Raw genomic sequence first — 22,595 nt, forward strand, 5'->3', positions numbered from 1 at the left:
TGCTCAGAGGTACCGGTACCTCGTGTATGATGCTGCACTCCTGTCATACCCAGGATGAGCAGTGTGAAAACAAATTTGACATAACTATGAGAAGAGGAACAAAGGTGTGCGATGTCTTGTGTAGTATTCAGGGTTATAAGTTTCTAGTTTTGATATATACACATTTTGGTGGGATTGTGCCTGCTTATAAAATGTTTCAGCGAATCTCCTAATGATAACTGGGATACTTTCCACTTTCAGATTTTTATGTATCTGTTCGTTTCTTACCACCCGCTGTTACGAATTACACGAAACACTTTATTTTGTACAGAACTACAATTCTAGATGCATACAAAAGAAGTTGGTACGACCATGTGATCAGAATGCCCCCAGAAAGAATACCGGTATCACAAAATATCCTGAACTACGCATCAAGAGGAAGGGGAAACATCGGCAGACCGAAGAAACGTTGGAGGGACCAGCTGATTACAGGAGACGGAACTGGCCCAACGGCCTAATCCGAAGAGCATTTGATGATGACTTTATTTTGTAGTACTCGAATGGGATTTAACGTTGTCTTAGCTGCATAGCCCCATACTGTTGAACCATACAAAAGCACTGATCTAGTAACAGCCAACTACACAAAGAAACTGGTATTGACACAAACAATTTATTCATTCACAAGCTAAGAAGTTCTGTAACAGCCTAGAAAATGTTCCAGGCGCCATCCACTACTCTCTCGGAAGGAAGTCCACATTTCCCACCAGAATCAAGAGCCGACTTCCAATGGACCTCATATTATAATCAAAATTTATCATCACACCAACCTATGTATATAATTATTGATTAACAATTATTTTTGTTCATTGAGGAGCCCAATCTAGGCTGCCCTCAATTCAGTGTCATGTATTGTATTTATATTGTCTTTAGAAATGATCTGTATAGCGCTAAATGCGCTGATCGATCAATAAATTATTTTAAAAAAATTAGCAGTTAATCAATTGTCACTTTTTTAGATGTTGACAATGCACATGTTTTTAGAAGGGGATATAGTGTTGTACCATTCTCGCTATTGTTTTTGGTCGTGTATTTGCAATGTTGGTATGCCATAACAGAAGTAACGATAGCGGTATAGGCAATCTTGAATTGCCACTAAAAGCCAACAGATGGCAGTCAGATCACTATTTTATTCCCATCGTTGTCCGTACGTGCTTGTAGGCCTACCCATAATTTGCAGAAATAGATATGGCATGTTGACGACAATATTAAAAAAAATCATTGATATAATATGTTATTTTTGTGTTCACTTTCATCGTGTTCTCTATTACCGGCGTTGGATTTTAATAAGTCGAAGAAGCCATGGTTTCTAATGCAATGTAATGCTTTTCTTCTCTAATCTTTGAGTTTGTGTACCTATACTGAATGTTGAGCATTGTGATTTGTGTTGTGGTTCATCTTTCTGCTTATACTCTTCGTTGTCATTATGAAGTTTGGGATGAAATGAAAACTGGTGCGGTTGTTGGAGCATAAGAGTATCAACTGAATGATGATACTTGACTGGGAGTAATGTTTCTTATTCTGAGTGGTTTATGTGTGCATATAGTCTTCTTGGCATCAGTGTTTGATATCTATTTTAAATCGCCAGTTGTTCATGGCATTACTCCACAGTCAACTCCCCCTGATCCTCCAGCAAAAAGACTGGTACTCATGGTTGCTGATGGTTTACGTGCGGACTCTTTTTACGAGACACCTGATTTGTACTTAAGGTATGCGGTGACAAGACATTCCATTGATTCGTATGTAATACATGTTATACGACGTATATAACCTACATCGTTTCCTTTCAGATCAATAATTCAGAATAGAGGGACGTGGGGCGTGTCACATACCAGAGTACCAACAGAATCGCGACCGGGGCACGTCGCTTTGATTGCTGGATTATACGAGGATCCATCTGCAGTAGCAAAGGTTAGGAAAGGGTGAAGAAGGCAATGTATATTAATATAACTTAGACTTAATGAAGTTGCAGGCTTTTATACTTTAGTACTGCTTTACACATGTAGGCTTGCACCTTTGAAGTTTATATAGGTATGGCTGGTATCTTTTTGAGCAGTTAAAACTGACTATAGGGTCTATTACAATCTGGTGATTGTGACATTTATTTTACACAGTTCACAGCTCAGGTCTGTGTAAGAGTCCATTCATTCATTCATTCATTAATTCATTTATTTATTTTATTCCATAAATCTTACATGAGCAATAAAGCTTTAAGATGTGGAACAAGTCAAAATTTTACAATATTACAATTACAATTTTTACAAATTTTTATAGTTTTACAATTTAGTAATTTTCTACAATTTTTACATTTTGGCGAGATGTAGTGAGATGAGGTGAGGTCCGAGGATTCGCCAAAATATTACCCGGTAAATATAATAAAGAGTTTTGAAAATGTCTTTTTCTCGAAAGGGCAGAAGAAGTTGTTCTGAATATTTACCAATATTATAATAATTATAATATTGGTAAATGTCATCGTATTATTTCAGTTTACATAGTACAGTATTCACATAAATATGTTGGAATATAGGCTTACTTACTTACTTACTTACTGGCTTTTAAGGAACCCGGAGGTTCATTGCCACCATCACGTAAGCCCGCCATTGGTCCCTATCCTGAGCAAGATTAATCCAGTCTCTACCATCATTATCCCACCTCCTTCAAATCCATTTTAATATTATCTTCCCACCTACGTCTCGGCCTCCCCAAAGGTCTTTTTCCCTCCGGCCTCCCAACTAACACTCCATATGCATTTCTGGATTCGCCCATACGTGCTACATGTCCTGCCCATCTCAAACGTCTGGATTTTATGTTCCTGATTATGTCAGGTGAAGAATACAATGCATGCAGCTCTGCGTTGTGTAACTTTCATATAATTATTTGTTTTTAGGGTTGGAAAGAAAATCCAGTGGAATTTGACTCTGTTTTCAATGAAAGCCGGTACACTTGGTCCTGGGGAAGTCCCGATATTCTTCCTATGTTTGCCAAAGGTTAGTTTTACAATTTTAGGAAAAACGAGCGTTGAGGTAGTTTCGGTTATTTGGAAGTGAAAATGGTCGAATTTGTAAGGAATTTCTTGCGCAGATGGATTTCAAAAGTTCAGGATTTTATAGGGAAATATTTCAAGAAAAGAAAATTGTTTGGAAATATAGTAGGTCTAAATTACTTGTGAAATGAGAGGTGAGTGTTATTGGAAGTGAAGTGAAAATGGTCGAATTTGTAAGGAATTTCTTGCGCAGATGGATTTCAAAAGTTCAGGATTTTATAGGGAAATATTTCAAGAAAAGAAAATTGTTTGGAAATGTAGTAGGTCTAAATTACTTGTGAAATGAGAGGTGAGTGTTATTGGAAGTGAAGTGAAAATGGTCGAATTTGTAAGGAATTTCTTGCGCAGATGGATTTCAAAAGTTCAGGATTTTATAGGGAAATATTTCAAGAAAAGAAAATTGTTTGGAAATGTAGTAGGTCTAAATTACTTGTGAAATGAGAGGTGAGTGTTATTGGAAGTGCAAACGTGATTTCTAGTGAAGAAAGGGAACATAGGGCCATAAAACACACGATGCGATGTAATGTGAAGAATACAAAACTTGTATTAATTCAATAACCACTGGAATACAGTGAAGCAAAACAAATAATAATGAAATAGACCAGTGGCGGCTCATACATATTTAATGCATAGTGCCAAAATAAGTGGTATATCCAGGATACCCTAAGGGGGAGGGTAACTCTTTTTCCTACTATAAGCAATAATAATAATAATAATAATAATAATAATAATAATTAGAGACGAGAATTCCATGCAAATGCATGTTTTTATAGGAACATAGGACATAGCTCATACTTAGTACTTATCCATTTCATTACTTTCCGGTTCCAAATATGTGTACTTTTCCCGTGCATATTTGCATGTTTTCGACTTTTTAGGGATAAAAACATGCATAATGCATATTTAGGTAATTTTTAGCTTAATAATGCATATAATATACATTAAATTCAGTTTAAATGCATGTTTTAATGGTTTTGTGTGGACACCTTAGTTTCTCGATTTTATGTCCCATATTTTAGCTTCAGAAATCAGGATTGAAGAAAAAAAAGAAAAAAAAAACTAAATAACAGAAAAATTAAATAAAATGTTAAGATTTTCACAATAAGGTGTTAGAGGACCTTTCCCTGGACGGAAGTCCACTTTTACAACACTCTACCGACGACCCTCTATACACTGCGTGTCATAAATTTATTATGTTGGATATTTTGAGAATAGTAAGTACATAGAGGGTTCAAGGAAATTGCCGACAAATAATTTAGGTCAAAAGCATCCTCTTTCAGGGAGGTTGTAAATTCTCTTCCTTTTCTAGTACTAGTAGCAATTTAGATTCTTCTAAACTTGGAATCATCGTTAAACTGTGTTTGCAGTGTGTGAATGTCGTAAGTTGTTAATGTGCGTGTTTATTCTGTTTGCGCGTGTTAATGTGGTTCTAATATGTTTCCAATTTAAAGATTCCAAAAGTGTACTCTTTGCACATTGGATTAAAGGAAAAGATTTTATTAGGTCAGATGAGGATGTCGTATTTTGCGACTGTTGGAGTAAAGAGTAAAGCAATGCTGTTCTGTTTCCGAATATTTTATATGACAATTGTTCTTTGTAAAAAAAAATTACAAAAATTGTTCAAAATAATTATTAAATTACGATGTCCGTTTTTAAATCGTATCTAGGTAACCGTAAGGTCTATTATAATTTCAGATGAAATGCACTAAAAAATTTCAAGTCGACCAGCATGTCGCATCTGTTTCACATATTGCAAGAATGCAACAAAAGAAATAATCTTTAAATAATTTCATAGATCCCTCAGTTATGCCCGTGGGAAAGTGGATGTAGCGGCGAAAAACAAATTGGACAGGGTCCTAAATGCTAACCCGGACTGCGGATTCTTTTGTTCAGTGAAGAAGGTTATTTGTGGCGAAAACTTGAATGAAGAATTTGACGTGACACTGTCACAAATATGTTCATTCAAGTTTAAACCCGTAACTTCTTGCAATATAGAGACAAGTGCAGGAACCTCACAGAAACCAATTTAAAAATGTTATTAGGTTTTTAACTGTGCAAAAAAAGTGAAGTGAAATAAGACATTTTGAAACAAAAATAAAAGTGCATATTTTAATGTATTTTTCGCTTGATCATGCATATTTCATAGTTTGATAGTGCATGAATGCATGCATATTTTGGGATTTTATAATGCATGAAATTCTCGTCTCTAATAATAATAATAATAATAATAATAATAATAATAATAATAATAATAATAATCACTCACCAAAATGTATACAACTGGAGCATGTGAGCACTTTTGTTGACCAGGTTAATATGCGCGATAGATAAAACCCATTCGCCTATTCTTCTGACTTGAAAATAAATCCATCATTTTTTTGTTGAAGTTGTCTATTTTGCAAACAAAACTCCTCAGATTCATCGTGCCCTGTTAGTGCTAAATCTAGTGCCCCACAAAATGGTATACAATTTATTATTAAATTTAACACATATCTGCTTTTATCAACTTGCTCATTGTGTTTTGCAATCGCGAGTCTGTAGTGTGAATTTAACTGATTTTCAGTGTTCGCTTTACCCAGCATAGACAAACTGAAGACGTTATTCATATTAACCTTTGACTTATGATGTGTTTTTATTTTACCCCATAAGTGTACTAAATCTGTCACACCCACTTTTGACCAGCTAAGTTCACCTCCGAACAGAACACACTGGAAAAAGAAGAACGCATTTTTCACATCACATCCACACAACCAGTTGTTTTTTAAATAAATATCTGGGTTGAATTTGCGAGATCTGTTAACTTTAGCACTTTGCTGCTTTTGATGAATATTTAAGTGCGGTGTTGGTCTGCCTAATTCTTTAACACGAAGTTTGTTTTCATATGTTAATGTTGAAAACTGAGATTTCAATAAAGCGCCAACTGAATTCATTTTTTAACAGTACACAACACGATAACACGACCACTATTATGAAGACAACCTCACGACTTAACACGTTCACACTACACTTGGTACTGTTGGTAGAAATAATAAAGTGAAAACTTTCTTAAGCCAAGTTTTCAAGGAACTGGGAGAGATTTTATTATCTAATTGTTGCAGTCTTCGCTAGAAACTTGTTCCGACAAAGTGAAGGACAGACAGAGCGCGAGGTAGTAAGGGATCGGCGTAGTAAATGGGGATGTATACAGTTTTACAAGCATTGGAAAAGCCAGTGGCAATTTGTGCCTGGCACATTTCAGATCATGCTTTAGATGCTGAAAAGACGAGCGAACATGAAGATTGTGCGCTCATCCCATTATATTTCTTATGGGATGTAGTGCCTGGCACAGATCCATCCTCCAAACACTGGTTACAACGTGTTTCGCTGTGAAGATCATATTGACGGTAGAGTTTGTATAAGCGTAACTTGTTTCTCTCAGGTTTTGAGCGGAAAATATGAATTCTCCTTTTCCTTCTGTATTCTGGTAGTACCATGGCAAAACGGCACTACCTCTAAAGCCGCCCCTGAAATAGACACAAAATTCTTATATTGTAACTTCGTTTCCACTTCGGCCATTATTCTGACAACATCACTAAACAAAAAAATCACCAGGCTTTGAAAATCTTGCAGAGATTCGTATATGCAAGGTATAATAAAAGCCTAAACTAACCAAACCTAACCTGTCACAGATTCATATAAGCAAGGCATAGCCTGAATGTACACTAGTGTGAAACTTTCTAAATGTCACCAAAGTTATGTAGGCATTACAGAGCAGACAGCTGAAAGTGTGGAAGCAAAATGGGAAGGGAACTACTTCAACACTCGTTTAACCTAATTTTAATTTACTTTTTTCTTTTTGCCTAATTTTCCTTTGCTGTCACGAATTAATGCTCGACTCTGGTAGGTCTAGATATAACAAAATCGAAAATTATTTATTTTGTAACAGTTATTAATAATAAATTATTAGAAAAGTTATTACAAATCATATTCTGCCTAATTATTTTTATTCTGCAATTTACTCTATTTTTTACACACATTGTGATTCTGATAAACCAAGTGATATTATTATATAAGTAAAAATTCCATCAGTAGCTTATCTATTTGATGAATGTTTATTAAACTTTATGTATGGACGAATGTTTTCGCTTGATTATTGAACAGTTTTGTGTGAAAGTGTATGTGCGTACATACACCGCCTGCAGGATAGGGATAAAATTATATACATGTTGAAACATGTCCTGGATTGTCTTAAATCAAAAGTATCAACTCTATCCGAGGTACTTCAGTTCCCATGGACTCAATGTGCCTGGCTACTTTTTACATCAAAAGAGGCAAGTTAATTGGAACCTTAGTAATTTTCAGACCTTGTTTGCAATCTTGTTTGGTAATATTTTTCTGCCCCCGTTTCAGGTAAATCTCTGTAAGTACTGGTTCTGTCCTTTCGACAAAAAAAAACATTAGAAAAAATGAGCGAAAAGCTTCAAAATTTCGAAAAAAAGTTCAAGGAAATAAAATGTGAAAACTTCCAATTTTCGCAATTAACTTCAAAATACAAAAAATTCACAAAAAAAAATTTAATGCTTTCTGCTCATTTTTTCGAAGTGTTTTAATTTTTAGGGCAAAAATCGAGGGGGTTTTGGAATGTCATTTTGTCGAAAGGATAGAACCAGTAATTACTTATAGGCCTAGATATTTACCCAGATTTCCATTTTGCCTTCAAACTTGAGCCACAGTTTTCACATACATATATATCACACAAAACACTGTGACGAAACAAAAACCCACGCAACTCTTCTTTATCCTTACATAACCATATAAATTCCATAGCACGTAAGGACTTATATTGTAATATCTACACAAACCACCATCACGAGGCGTAGAAGTACACGCTCTTTCCCAGAACTAATGTCAGAGTAACGGAAACAAAAGGAAAACAACAAATATCGAATTAATGTTACGTCATCAAATATCGACTTACACACGTTTAACTCGCGATAGAATCTTGCGCGGATTTGTTAATAAAAAGCTGAACTAACCGAATGCCAATGACGTTATAGTTACCTACCTAGACGCACAGCGAGCGCTGCTGTGCTGTACAAAATTGAAACCCTTCGCACATCAACATCATTGTGGCAAGTGTGGCATTTAACAGGTAGTTGTGATAGTGACTGCGAGTATATCCAATGTGCATTTGATGGATCTATCATAATGATGCATTTTTGTAAGGCTTATAACTGCACAAATCGCTTCAGGAAAGGCTACAGCATCACTTTTCTTGCGTAAATAACGATATTTAAATGCATGTAATAGTTTAAGGTGCAATTAATGCTGGCAATAAATAGCACTTTTATGTAGATTGAATTATTCTGTTACCTTACACTAAAACTATTTCGGCAAACATATTGCTGCTATTTTTTTAATATGATAGAAACATTGTTTTAAAGTGTGTTATTTTTAGCTTTCCCCCTAAAAAGAAAGCAGAACTACTGTTGCGATTGGTTATCTGCCATTAGAAGAGATAATTTTATTCGAACAAATTATCACAACATAAATTGTATTCTGAACATTTCACAGAAGATTGCTTCCGGAAATCACATGAAAAAAGGAAAGTCACGCAGTTTCATTCCTCTTTAATTTTTCAGAACATCTTATGCTGATAGGTTCATTGTTGAAACAAGTTAAGTTCACATAGACCTAATTTCCATTGGCTTGAACTTCATCATTTGAAAGTATGGGCTATTTAGTAGAATTTCTTTTTTTCGTGGTATAATATTATTTTTAGGTAGAAAAACATCCTATGAGGATTCCGAAAAGTACTGGAGTCTAAGAACTAGACAATGTAACTGCTATTGCGAATTGTTCACACGTCCCTGACACTATTAGTGCAGAACACAATTATATGCTCAGTCTCAAAAAAAAAAAAAAAAGATTGAGATTAATGGAAAAGGTGAGTTATAGAAAAAAAAATGAACAGATTAGGAGTTTGAAAAATGAAAATCTGGCTTGTAAAAGAAAATGTGACAGATTGTTGTTTAGTCAACTGTCCGAAGACAGGTCTGAACATCACAAGTGATAACAAGACGGCTCCACTAATATGTTAGCTAGGTCAGTTCATTTTCCCCTCCATTTTATACATCGCCGATTAGCTACATATTACACTAGTCAGACTTCAGATGCATACAAACAATTGTTCTTCCTCTGACACATATCATCAAGTGAGATGTACTGCCTGATAATAGATGTAGGCCTACATATCAGCCAGAATATCAATCAGAGGATGTGACAGAAATGCAACTATAATATCAAACTTAAGAACTTGACTAAAAAACTGAAGGAAAAACAACCTGATCAACAAAAATTTGCATGACATTGTAAACAGCAAATTTTTCAGATCTGACGCTGATTTAATAAAGAGAGCTACAATATTCCATAATAATAATAATAATAATAATAATAATAATAATAATAATAATAATAATTTAATATAATAGCCCTAAATTATTATTATTATTATTATTATTATTATTATTATTATTATTATTATTATTATTAATATTATTGAGATTCCAATTTAATGCATTTTGAAGTAAGATTTAGTGGATTGATTAATAGCACTCAACATAATAACGTCTCTTTACTTTTTTTAGTATGAATAGTAGGTCTACATTTTCTTCATTCCTGTCCGTTTTTATTGCCACTTTGTTCGTCACAATAACACTTGTATAGTATTTAATATATGAATATCAAGAGGATTGTTAGTTTTGAAAAAAATAATATAATTATAGAGCATATACTGTAGGTACTTTATTTCTTCAAGTGCAGTAGGTAGGCCTTCGTAAGAAACTTTATTGACGCAATGCAATCCAGTTATATTGGTTTTATAAATCGTATTGTGTACTTATTATTTTATTATAGTAAGGATAAACAATAATTTCACAGTTTATCATATTTTGATGTATTATTAAGGGTCTGGATACTTATATTTGTGATATTTATAGCTAGAAACTTAATAGCCTGCTAGCTTGAGCTGCCACAGTAATGGCGTCGTGCGCAACGTTCTATTTGACCTGTCCCGTATGGTCTGCACAGCCACTGGTGTAGGGCCTTACCGAATGCAATGTGTATGTAAGATGTGTAACCACAGCACGAAGGAAACTGCTTGATTTGATCTGGAATGTATTCGCGAAAATAAATTCACGTAGTAAATATCACTTCACCCCAACACTTCATGACAGGTCAGCGCATGTGTCACAGTGAAATGGTTCCTGTCCTCTTATAGACATAAAAAACAAAATGGCTCACAACCACTTCCATTTGGCTGATATCCATAAGTACATAAACATAATAAATTACGATTCTTTTCCACTCACTTTTTCTAAGTGTTTCCACATTATAAATAATAATGACAATCTTTTAAAACATTGAATTCATAAAACACCAAACCCAGTACTTACAGATAATTACCAAGTTTTATGATACCAAATAATAAGTAACATGAGACTAAAAGTATGGACTCAAGTGTCATCTTATAGAATTGGGGATTGCTAGTATAGTTAGTGTATTCTTAAAAGACGCATACACAGAGATAAGAGTAATGAATTCATTAGAGCTGAAGTACTGAGATTTGGTTTGGCTTGTAGATACATTGTGTCTAAAATATGTCGACCTTAAGTGATTGTGTTTTTCTTATTCAGGTGCAAGTGGAAACCATGTTTACATAGATTCATATAATCCTAGTGCAGAAGATTTTTCTGGAAAAAAGTCTACTTCAAAACTTGATACATGGGTTTTCAGGAAAGTGGAAGGCTTCTTGAAATATGCCAAGACAGATGCAACTCTTAATGCAAAACTCCATGAAGAGAAAATTGTGTTTTTCTTACACCTTCTTGGATTAGATACTGCTGGCCATACACACAAACCTCATTCAGTGTAAGTATCTGAAAGTAAATAGGTACATATTTTAAATTATAGAATAATAGAGTAGAAACGAACTAGAGAGACAGATTAGGTTCACTCTATATATTAGTTTTAATGGGCCCATAGTTGAATGTCTTTCCTGGCTCCAGTAATGCTTGTGGAGTGACTCCATTATAAAAAATGAAAATATCGATTAAAAACTTGAGAACTTCAATGCATAAATCATACATAGTGAGAACATCACAGATGTTTTTTTTTATCACGTATGCCCATTATTAAGTTTTTGAATATTAACACTACCAGAATCTTGAGACACTTGAAGTCAGAATGTGTGTTCCTTTCTTTACTATCCCAAACAGTTTAAGTTTTTTTTTTCTTTTGAGATTGATTATGTATAATTATATTTACAATATACCTGATAATTATATATTTCCTTATATTACTTTAACAGAGAATACAAAGAAAATATCCATGTTGTTGATAAGGGAATAAAAAGAGTAGAGGAACTGATAGAGGAATTCTATCAACATGATAAACAGACTGCGTACATCTTCACAGCAGATCATGGCATGACTGACTGGGGTGAGTATTTGTAAATATAATTTTGTTTTACCGTTAGAATAATGATGGACCGTATCTTCAGTCCTGTAATCTTACCCATTGGAGCGTTTCAAGGGAAGGTATAAGTGGTCGTATTTGCGGATGTTGCAAATGAAATGTATGCAGGCATTATGAACGCACTGCAATCTTTGGACTATGTTAGAATTTAAATCTGTTAGTTCAGTCAGTGTGTCATTCTCAGTCCACCTTTTTTTTTTTTTTTTGGACTGCCCAAGGACCTCTTCCCCTGAGGACGGTATTGAAACTTGGCTTTTGGAAGTCTATTCCAATTCATTTGTTGGACATGGTTTTTCCACTGCAGCTAGTACTTGTTTATAAACTGTGAGACTGGTTATAATTGAAGTTCTTGCATGATACCTCATTTCTTTTGTGGTCCAAGCAAGAATATCCTAGTATTTTTCAGCAAGATGGTGCATCACCTCACTTCCACCATCATGTGCATGAATACCTAACGAACATTTCCTTCAACATTGGATTGACTGTTGCATTGCTGAAATTGTAAAACAGCGAATGCTAAGCTTTGCCCACAATCCCTTTCCACTTTTCCCCTACAAGCTTACCACACATTCTAGCGGGAAAGAGTGGAAATAGGGGTTTAGGGTGGGGTGACATCTAGTGGAGAAAAGTGGAACAAAAAGAGTGAATGCGGCATCTACGAAGCAAAAGAGGAACTTATCCTGTTTCCCTCTCCAGCCTCTCCTTCTCTCTTCCTTGCTTCATGTCTTTTTTTTTTTCTTATGACTTTGCAGAGAGTAGTATTCGATCCGTTGATCTTCCTAACGAAATGCACGCACGCTTTTTGGTCACGCTTTAGACCTCTCGGCTACCGAGACGAGTTGGTGGTAGAAGGTAAAAATGAATTTATTTATGTTCAAGGGAACTGCCATAATGTATTGCAGAAATGCAATGTGTGTCGTTGGATATGTCTTAGTACGTATGTGGTTGTTGTCTAATGCACATTTAATTTGGTTGTATTGTGTTGTGTTGTAGAATATGAAATACGTGCTAGGCGGTAGGCAGTGATCCACCGAAGTGGGGCAGGTAGTAGAGAGAGAGAGAGAGAGAGAGCAGGCGAGCGAGGTGCCGAGCAGCGAGGGTAGGGATAACTTCCCCTGCTGACGTTCGCTGTTTTACGATTTATCCGATAAGTTCATTAGGTGGCTTCTGTACTCACCTGACCTAATCTCTATGACTTTTCCTGTTGGGTGGGGGGGGGGGAATAGGTAAAGGACAATGTTTACATTCCTTTTTTGTCTAATAACTTGGAAGAGCTACAGCATTGCATCACAATTGCAGAGAGTGTAAAATCGTCTAGATGTGTGATATGTGACCAGAGATTCAAATCTCAAGAACTTGTAAGGTCTAAAATAAAACTTGGAGAAATTACCCATCTATTGTCATTTATTGCTTAGCTGTAGCATTAATACTTAACGATAAAAAAAACAGTGTGTTAGTGTAAAGAATCATTAGTTCTCATGTAGTTATTGTTAGAATGGGTGCTATATTTTATCATATACCACTTTAATAAGCCATCTTGGAATGCTTAATTTATGGCAGTAGGCCTACTAATTGTAGTTAAGTTCAGCTTCCTTACAGTTCTTTCTTGCTGCTGTAGGATTAAACAATAATATCCTTTTAGGTTCTCATGGTGCTGGCGATAAGAGTGAGACAGAGACACCCCTCATAGCTTGGGGTGCAGGAGTGAGTGGACCCCGACCCAGCAGAGTTGACGACCCACCAAGTCCATTTTCCTGGAGTGTTGAACATGTGGCTCGCTATGATGTGAATCAAGCAGACATTGCACCTCTCATGGCTAGTTTGATCGGAGTTCCAGTGCCTGTCAACTCAGTGGTAAAGCTCTGGATCAAAACCTGATTCGTCAGAAGAAGTAGCATTTGAGTCTGGAGTATCTTATGAGTATCACTTAAATCACCGAAGTTCATGATTTCCATGTCACGCTTATTACCTGTTTCACTTTTTTCATCAGCACTAATACATGTGTATTGAAATATTCCATTATTTATATTAATAATAGTAATATTACTATAATAATTACCATAGGCCTATTATTATGTAACATTATTTATTTAGGTGAGTGAAAAGAAGAGTTTTAATCTCAATATGAAGTTATGTTTCCATTCATCACAATTGCATGTTAGTAGTGGATATTTATTATGTGATAAACATGACATTATTACACAGTTAAATAAGTAATAATGGATAAAACATCTTACATTTCATAATCATTTATAATCCATCACATAAATCACTTTCTTCTTGTTTTTTAGCCACCTTACACAAGACATATAAACATCTGCAGAAGACAGTGCACTTATACCATATTTTTTCTGAGCATTCGACTGTTTTTACAAAGAATCCAAACTTTAGGTAACCAGATCGCAGCATCAATCGAAGATTCAACTGTACCACTTTTTTCCTGAGCTTTTCACATAACATAGAGTACTTATATCGTATAAAATCAATTTTTCAGATTTTGTCACTTGTACCACCTTTTTTCTGAGCCCTTCATATATATCTCTCTAATAGCTCATATGTCATAAAATTAATCTATTAGGAGTTGAAGTATCAATGATAAAAGTTTACTTATGTTGTTCCTTATACATTATTAAAACCTTTCCTGTTTCAGGGTGTTCTCCCTCAGGATTATTTTAATGTATCAGAACATCAGCTGGCTGAATTAGTATTCACCAATGCTCGTCAGATGGCAGCACAATATAAGAAGAAGCAAGAATTGATAAAAGCTGGCACTTTATCATGGCTGTACAAGGAGTTCCCTGGCCTTAGTGAATCCAAGGAAGATCAATTGTTGAATGAAATCAAATTTCACATTACTGTTGGAAGATATAATGAGTCTGTAAGTTTGTTGTTAGTTATTCTGTGGTTTTACTAATTTTCTGGTAATGATAAACTTGATCAGTTCCTGCATATTTCCTACATTTTCAATACATTTTATCTGTCGCTACAATGATGGTAAAATTCTTAGAATCTCCAATGGAACAATAACATTATAATAATTCTTATGTTTGTTGAAAGGCAGTTGATCCTTGAGTTGACTGAGAGACCAGAAAAATTCGTCTCATGGTTTGTCTGACAAATAGAGTGATACTAGGATGCTAGAGGCCTTGGTTGCAAAACACATGGAACCACAAATTACCATAATAATGAATGACTAGAGGTGGTTGTAACTCTAAGATTTAAATTTCAACCACCAGACAGTGAATCATTCACTGAAATTTGTCGATTCCATCATGGATGCCTGCACCAACTGGATTGAGAACAAAGTTTTCTCTACAGAGGAGAATCTCAAGAGAAGAGTTTCCTCACAAAAATTTAGGTAGTATTTGTCGAAGGAGGATTGCAAGAAATGTGACAGACCACCTTTTCAAGCATTGGTATAGGATATTTTAGTACTTCACTTTGGAAGGAGTCTACACCTGTGGAGTAACGGCTAGTGCATCTGGCTGTGAAACCAGATGGCCCAGGTTCGATTCCCGGTTGGGGCAAGTTACCTGGTTGAGGTTTTTTCCGGGGTTTTCCCTCAATCCAATATGAGCAAATGCTGGGTAACTTTCGGTGCTGGACCCTGGACTCATTTCAACAGCATTATCACCTTCATCTTATTCAGATGGTAAATAACCTAAGATGTTGATAAAGCGTCATAAAATAATCTACTACTAACTAACTAACAAACTTTGGAAGGACCCATAGCTAAGAAGAAAGGTATGGTGCAAATCAGAGTCACATGATTATCTCGGTCTATAGTCTGGATCAGCTTATTTAATACCCTAAGGGTGAAACCTAACCATTTTTCCACTATTACTAAATATGCTAGTGGATTATAGTTATTTTCAGCTCTGAGGTTTAATTTTCTTTTACAAACTTCATTTCAAATTTCGGGTGCTGACAAATACTAAAACTGGCAGTTATTTTCTAACTGTTATGTTGACAGCAATGATTTCAGTTTACAGTAAAGTAAACTGATGAAAAATGCAAGCAAGTAAATACATTTTTAGGTTAGGTCTCATGAATTGTAAACTCTTTAGTCAAAGCAATAAATTTCATGTTGCCTGACAAAATAAATTGTAATATTAGATCATACTAATCTTAATTACCAACATAATATGCGAGAAATCCAGGAGGAAAATATATTATTTCATAAATAAATTATTGAACCATTTAGGAAACACCTCGCAACATAAACATGAGATGGGGTAAATAAGCAAGACATTGTTATTGTTAACATATTATTATTATTATTATTATTATTATTATTATTATTATTATTATTATTTCAGTACATAGCATTGTGATTTTAGCCTCTTTGGTGATATCTGGTATTAGTTGGCAACACTGACGAGACTGCCAAATTAGACTTTTAGGAACTACTCTTACATGATCCTCACTGTAGTTATGGCCATCATGACAATCGCCTAATACAAATACATGTTCAGAATTCTAAAAATCAAAGGAATTGTTATATTAAACTCCTGTTAAACGTGCATTTACATATAAACTTATTCAATGTTAGCCATGTTATGACTAAGAATGTGACGTCATGCCATAGTCTGTCTTTCTCGTTAGCCATGGGAAAGACCCAACTAGGAACATAACCACATCCACTTCACATACACATTTGTTACTTCACGTATCATGTGCAATTGTTTTCTCAAGGAGTAAATTTCACTGGAGGTTTCATGTAGTGCTGTCAATCGATTAAAATATTTAATCCCTCTTACTTCTCTGTTCTTTAGTTACTTGAACCGCATTGAAAATGTTATCAGTACAAAAACACGACAAGGAATCAAAGATTTTTTTTTTTTCATAAATTAGCTCTTATTTGCATTTTCCACTGTAACTAATGCAGAATAAAATATGTTTCCTAAAAAAGTGGTGTCTGAATTGTTTTTTCTCATTTCATAAATCATTTCCCATTTATAACGCTTTAAGGCCACAGTCCCTTGATAGAGTTGTATAGTACATCAAATTTTGAATGGCATGATTCTTAATTTTTAGGAATATTTCAACTGAAATACCATTTATTTCTACTTTGCTAGTGTCACCAGTAATTTCTTTATTTATGATATTAATTATGAAATGCATATACTTCAGTAGTTTAAACACTGAGAAAATAATTGCAAACAATTTTTCTCAGGCTAAACCCCTGTACAAAAATATGCTTACATCACGTTTTCTGTTAACAGATTGCTTTGAGCAGAGAACTAATCGAATTGAGTCTTCTGGGACTGGACTACTACCAGAACTATTATCAGAGTTTGTTGCTGACATGCATAACTCTTGCAATTCTGGGATGGATTGCATGGCTGTTTCAATCCCTGATTAGTGACGGGAGCAGTAATGTGAGAAACATTTCACTTCTTGATAGTTACTCAAATCGTAAGAAGCTACTAGCATTGGTCCATGCAAGATTTTGTGTTGGAGGTTATGGGATTAACATCGCCTTCCTGGTCATCATCATTTTGACGATTGCTTTGCTAGCCTGTGAGTAGAAAAAATCTTTCTATAAGGGTGATTCTGACTGATGACCCAAGCTTTAAGAATCATTTTTATAGCCATTTTGAGCATAAAATGTCATGTGAACATGGGTCTGATTATCAACCATTAAGGAGTTATAGCTGATTGAATCCTAGGAAAGTAGCAGTTGTTTTGAGCAGAACTAAGAATTCACTTAAATACACAGAAATATTGATTCAAAATACTGTATTAATAATAAAACAAACACACTTCTTCTTAGAAGCAGATTTTCAAATATCCCTCCTTCCACTTCAGTGCACTTGGCCACACAGATGTGAATGGCTCACGCATTTTATACCTTGGCACAGCTGTCCCTGATGAGCGCAGCTGATAATCACCAGACCTATCTTTCCCTTCTTCCCCGTACTTCACATTACAGCACAGTACTCAGTTTAGTTTACATTCCAATGTTTGTATTATGATGCAAGCAACTTCAGAGCCTGATTCACAGTAAGACTTTTAGATTTTTACAAATAACTTTCAAACTAATGATAATCGGACCCATGTTCATATGACATTTTATGCTCAAAATGGCCTGTAAAACTGATTCGTAAAGTGCGGGTCATTAGTCATTAATCACCCTTTATAATTATGAAGGAAGATTTAGAAAATTTTATCATTTCCTCTTTGACGATATGTAGTTGTCATTGTTATAATATATTCAGTTTTTAAGGTAGACTAAGGTAAGGTTTTAATGTTTTTTTTATGAGCGTAAATATTTACATAAAATATACTTACACATGAAGATAAAATTCAATGTTTCTTGACTATTAATTTGGTTTTGTTTTCAGTACAAGTGTTGCCCCTTCAGTTCTATGTGTACTGTCTGTTACCTGAGTTCATCTGGTGGGCTGTGGTTCGCTCTAAAGCCACATTCATTGAAGCCTTTCACAATTTAAGGCGATCAATGGGTCTAAAGAAACTTTCGATGCTTCTCTTCTTCCACATTTTGGGTGTGGAACTTCTTGTAAGTAGGATACGATTACTCTTTCATTGGATTATAATGAAAATAGATACATGGAAATCTATATGGCACCTCAGTGTCACAGTTCAAGCAGCTGTCATTAAGTCTTAATAAGTATTATATGTAAAATTATACTAAATATGTTTAACAGTACAAGGAACTATTAAAAGTAATTCTCTGACTTTCAGATTATTTTAGCATAGATTAAACAAATATTTTATAATCGAGCACTACAATTTTGTGCTGGAAGAAGTACATCTCTATTGACGTCAGTATTTGTACTGAATGTTAAATATTTGACAAGCAGACAATGACACGTGTTCAGTATTACTCTGCCTGATATTAAAGAGTTGTGCACCTCATTGGAACCACATACTTACAAACTCTGTGATTTCAATTTTTTATCTTCATTGAACTTGTTCTTGAATATTTTAAGACATCAGTCTGAAACATCCTGTGCATTTTATTTTGTGGTATCTCATTATTATCATTGTGTTTGAAGGTTCTGTCTTTCTTCTACCGCTTTATCCTGAGCATTGCAGTGCTAGGACTGGCATTATGGCCTGTGCTGACTTCATTTTCCAAGCCCGTCCGTTCTTCACTTCTTTTAGGCTGGATGATCTCAAGTTTATTTTTGGCAGTATTTCCATTACTTCCAGTAATAGGAAGGGAGCCCAACACTTGGCTTGTGTAAGTATACATTTCATTGAAAGTTCATGGAATACAGTAAAATTGTCTTTTTTATAAACTATTTAATAAGTTGTTTCTTTTGAGTAATATATTGAAAATAATCATCATACCCAATTTCTTTATGTTTAAGCTGTGATTTGTTTACGCTGATCATCGCCGGGCACACATTGCTGGCAATTGTCGCCTGGAGATGCTAGCAGTTAAAATGAATGCGCACGGTTTCTTTACAGCGATGATCACCAACATAGATCGTTGGACATGACGCAGGTCGCTGGAGGTTACTTCTGAAGCAAATTCAGGACCCACATCACTGCATACATGTTCAATAATCGATATTTAGAGAAGGCCATGTAGAAATATTGAATCGAGTTATGGCAACAAAACAAATGAGAATTGACAGTGATGTACGCTGATAAAGAAACCACTTCATGACGATCATCGCCAGTGTTTATAATTGCTGGCGATGTGCATCAGGTGATGATCACTGTGAACAAACCGTAGCTTTACTGTTGCATTGTTTATGAACTCCTCTTCTATGTCATTCCTATATCATGTAGCATGAATTTACCTTTTTTAAGAGTGGTCAAAGGCAATGGATTTACAAGGCACTGCTGGTTCTAGGAGTTACATTTTGACATTAGAAAGACGCGTCCTCTTCTATGAAAGCGAAAAATGGACTTTACAGAAAAGTTATTAAAGTAGAATTACAGTATTTGAGTTTAGGTTCATGCATCGAACAGCAGGCTGTACAAAGTGGGAACATAGAAGAAGAGGATGGCATTTTAAAGCAGCTTGAAATAATGCCCATTTTGGACTATATTCACCAATATCAAATTGACATCAGTATTTGAACCAAATGTCCAGATCCAGAATCCCTGTGGAAGTTTTAAACTATCGACCAGATGGAAGATCATTAGGACACCCTGTGAAGTGTAAAATTTCTTGTAGATCATAGCTGTTCTTACAGGACTATAATGTTTTGGTTATGTCCAGCTAAAATTTAAAATTATCTTGCATCTTCAATTATTTATTCTGTAAAAAACATAATATAGTCATGTTGTTGTTGTTGTTTTTTTCTAATGCCAGGCATTTGACAATAAAGTCATTTGACCTCTTGCACTCCAATATTTTTCAAAGATCTTATCATGGCCAGCCACTGAAGAACAGATTTTGAGGTATTCCGAATCCATTTCTTGGTTTGAGTTGCACAATGGGCAGTTAGGGGACTGATATATTCCAATTTTATGCAGGTGTTTGGCCAAACAATCATGGCCTGTTGCCAATCTAAATACAGCTACAGACGATTTGCGTGGTAAATCGGGAATTAACTGTGGATTTTGATGCAGAGAGTTCCATTTTTTCCCTTGGGATTGTGTTATCAAATTTTGTTTGTTGAAGTCTAAATATAGTCATGTCATATTCAGCAAGTGTGGTTTCCATTTTTGTTTTTTAACTTAAAAAAAGCCACCGGCATAGCTCAGTCAGCTGAGGTGCTTGTCTGTCGATCCAGAGTTCTGCTTGGGCGCGGGTTCGATTCCCACTTAGGTTGGGTTTTTTCTGAGGTTTTCCTCAAGGGTAAGGCGAATGTCAAGTAATCTATGGCGAATCCTTGGCCTCATCTCGCCAAATATCACCTCGCTATCATCAATTCCATCGACGCTAAATAACCTGGTAGTTGATACAACATCGTTAAAAAAAAAACAAAAAAAAAACTTCAAGAAAACATTTATTTTTAACAGTAATTTTCTGGGTGGACCGCAGCCAATAATGTTGAGTGTAACTTTCGTTTATGACAAAAGTGAAGGTCACAGGACCTAGTTTTAGATTTACATCAAACACAAGAACCCTATGCTTGAACAAGAGAGATCTGGACAAAATTTGTTGATTGTTTCGCACCCTTGTCAAAATTTAATCTTGTTAGTCATCATTCTTGCACACAATGCTATTATCTTATAAATCAATCCATTAATTTCTTCTTATAGGAAAATTACGCACTCTCTCTTCCATATTTTATATTATACCTAAAATTTTATCTCTTACACTTCCTTCCTATCACAGAATCGTATTTCAGATTTTAACTACCATCAAGTAAAATATTTATCTAATTTTTGTGTTCCTTATTTACATGACTGTTAATATTTGCATTAATCTAAAAAGTTTTAACATTTTTAAGTGTTCACCTTCACTGCTTACAGAGATTTGCTTGTACTGGGCAAACCAGATAATTTTAAAGTATACAGTAGAGTCTCGATTATCCAGACTATACAGACCAAGAACAGTCTGGATAATAAAAAATCCGGATAATACAGAAGGTGAGGGTGCTATGTGGTTTTTGATCCTGTAATCTTAAAGAAACAAAGGTCGAACCCAGTAATGTAGAAAGATGTTACTCACATGTACATAATAAACGAGTTTTTTTTATTCATAATGCAGTACAGTCTGTATATGCGTACACTATAAAAAAAAAAAAGCGATCTGGATAACACAGAAGGCTAGATAATCAGGACTCTAGTACATACTCTATGTATGTTTTTCTTTTTCCAGGTGTGTCTCAGGTTGCATGTTTATTCTGCTAGCCATTATATGTGCCTGGACTCTGGCATCTCCATCCATTGTTGAAAAGAAATTACAAACATTCTCCGTCCTGTTGGTCCAACCCTTAATGCTAGTTGTTGCAATATGGAATCTAGTTAGTGTTGCAAGAAGTATAGATGATAAGCAAGGGCTGCTTCAGATAAACCAAATTATATCTTGGTCACTTCTTGGTAAGTTTATTATTATATTTGAATGAAGAATATACTTGTGTTTTCGTTGAATGTATGAAATATGTAATGTGCATTCTTGCCTACTTCATGCATTCAAGAAAATTCTCAACTTAATTTCTTTAATATGGTGGTTGGATAGTTTTCAGTGCATACTGATGTGATTGCTTAAGATCTGGACTTTTGCTAGTCTTACAGAATTGAATTAATTTATGTGGTGGAATTTATATTATAAAATGACGAGCAGGGATGATTTTAGAGGAATTTTCTTATTGTTCATACAGTAGAACCCCGATTATCCGTCACCCTGTTAACCGATTATCCGACTGTCTATTTCTCGCTCTTCTTTTTCTTCAGAAATAAATAACTTATATGAAGTACTATTTTGTGCAAATAGGTTCTGCATGTTTTTGCTAGAGAGTGTTATTACAAGCCTTTATTGTTACACGACATTGTGTACTGTTCAAATTGCCGTTCTATAATATAACTTGTATATAAAATGTCTTCCACGGATGATAACAGAAAACGTATTGTGCTAAGTATCGAAAAAAATGGAAATAATTGAATGGTTTGAGAAAGAGAAACTGTGGCTCATCTCGCATCAGAATACGAGATTGGAGTTACAACTGCGCGATTTAATAAAAAAAAAAAAAAACAAGGATAAAGTGTAAAAAATTATGTAAATCTACAACATGAGACCTCCTTTATTCCTGTCTTTCCTGAGACAATCATTACAAAGGGCTTCCTTGCTCCTTAAAAACCCGTCGTTGGCAACCAGACTTAAATTATTGAACTTCTGATCCACTACCTAGCGAGTTAAATACAAGACCATAGAGGAAATAACGAAATCTTTCATTGTACGGATTATTCGATTTTTTCAATCAACCGTTCAGTCCATCCCCTTCATTACCACGGATAATAGAGGTTCAGATGAAGTGGGAGCATCACTGAGTATTAGCCAACAGAATGATTTGCATTGTAAAATAGAAATAGAAAATCGTCAATACAAATGTAAAAAAAAAAATACTTT

The 22,595-nt window shown here is 34.9% G+C and overlaps 1 protein-coding gene across 3 annotated transcripts in view; it reads left to right on the forward strand.

The window, feature by feature from the left end:
• The first annotated feature begins 1,189 nt into the window (after positions 1 to 1,189).
• The window catches only part of PIG-N (Phosphatidylinositol glycan anchor biosynthesis class N), a 35,976-nt gene continuing 14,570 nt past the window's right edge, over positions 1,190 to 22,595 (forward strand). For all 3 annotated transcript variants that reach the window (XR_011332087.1, XM_069826028.1, XM_069826027.1), the window contains exons 1-11: positions 1,190 to 1,745; positions 1,827 to 1,947; positions 2,924 to 3,023; positions 10,753 to 10,987; positions 11,427 to 11,557; positions 13,236 to 13,447; positions 14,244 to 14,471; positions 16,819 to 17,116; positions 17,941 to 18,116; positions 18,616 to 18,803; positions 21,348 to 21,568. Coding sequence is in view for 2 of the 3 variants with exons in the window: in XM_069826028.1 (XP_069682129.1) it covers positions 1,546 to 1,745; positions 1,827 to 1,947; positions 2,924 to 3,023; positions 10,753 to 10,987; positions 11,427 to 11,557; positions 13,236 to 13,447; positions 14,244 to 14,471; positions 16,819 to 17,116; positions 17,941 to 18,116; positions 18,616 to 18,803; positions 21,348 to 21,568 (2,110 nt within the window). In the remaining variant the exon portion in view is untranslated. The remainder of the gene's footprint in view (positions 1,746 to 1,826; positions 1,948 to 2,923; positions 3,024 to 10,752; positions 10,988 to 11,426; positions 11,558 to 13,235; positions 13,448 to 14,243; positions 14,472 to 16,818; positions 17,117 to 17,940; positions 18,117 to 18,615; positions 18,804 to 21,347; positions 21,569 to 22,595) is intronic.

The sequence above is a fragment of the Periplaneta americana genome, chromosome 5 (genome assembly GCF_040183065.1).
Source record: "Periplaneta americana isolate PAMFEO1 chromosome 5, P.americana_PAMFEO1_priV1, whole genome shotgun sequence".
Lineage (NCBI taxonomy): Eukaryota > Metazoa > Arthropoda > Insecta > Blattodea > Blattidae > Periplaneta > Periplaneta americana.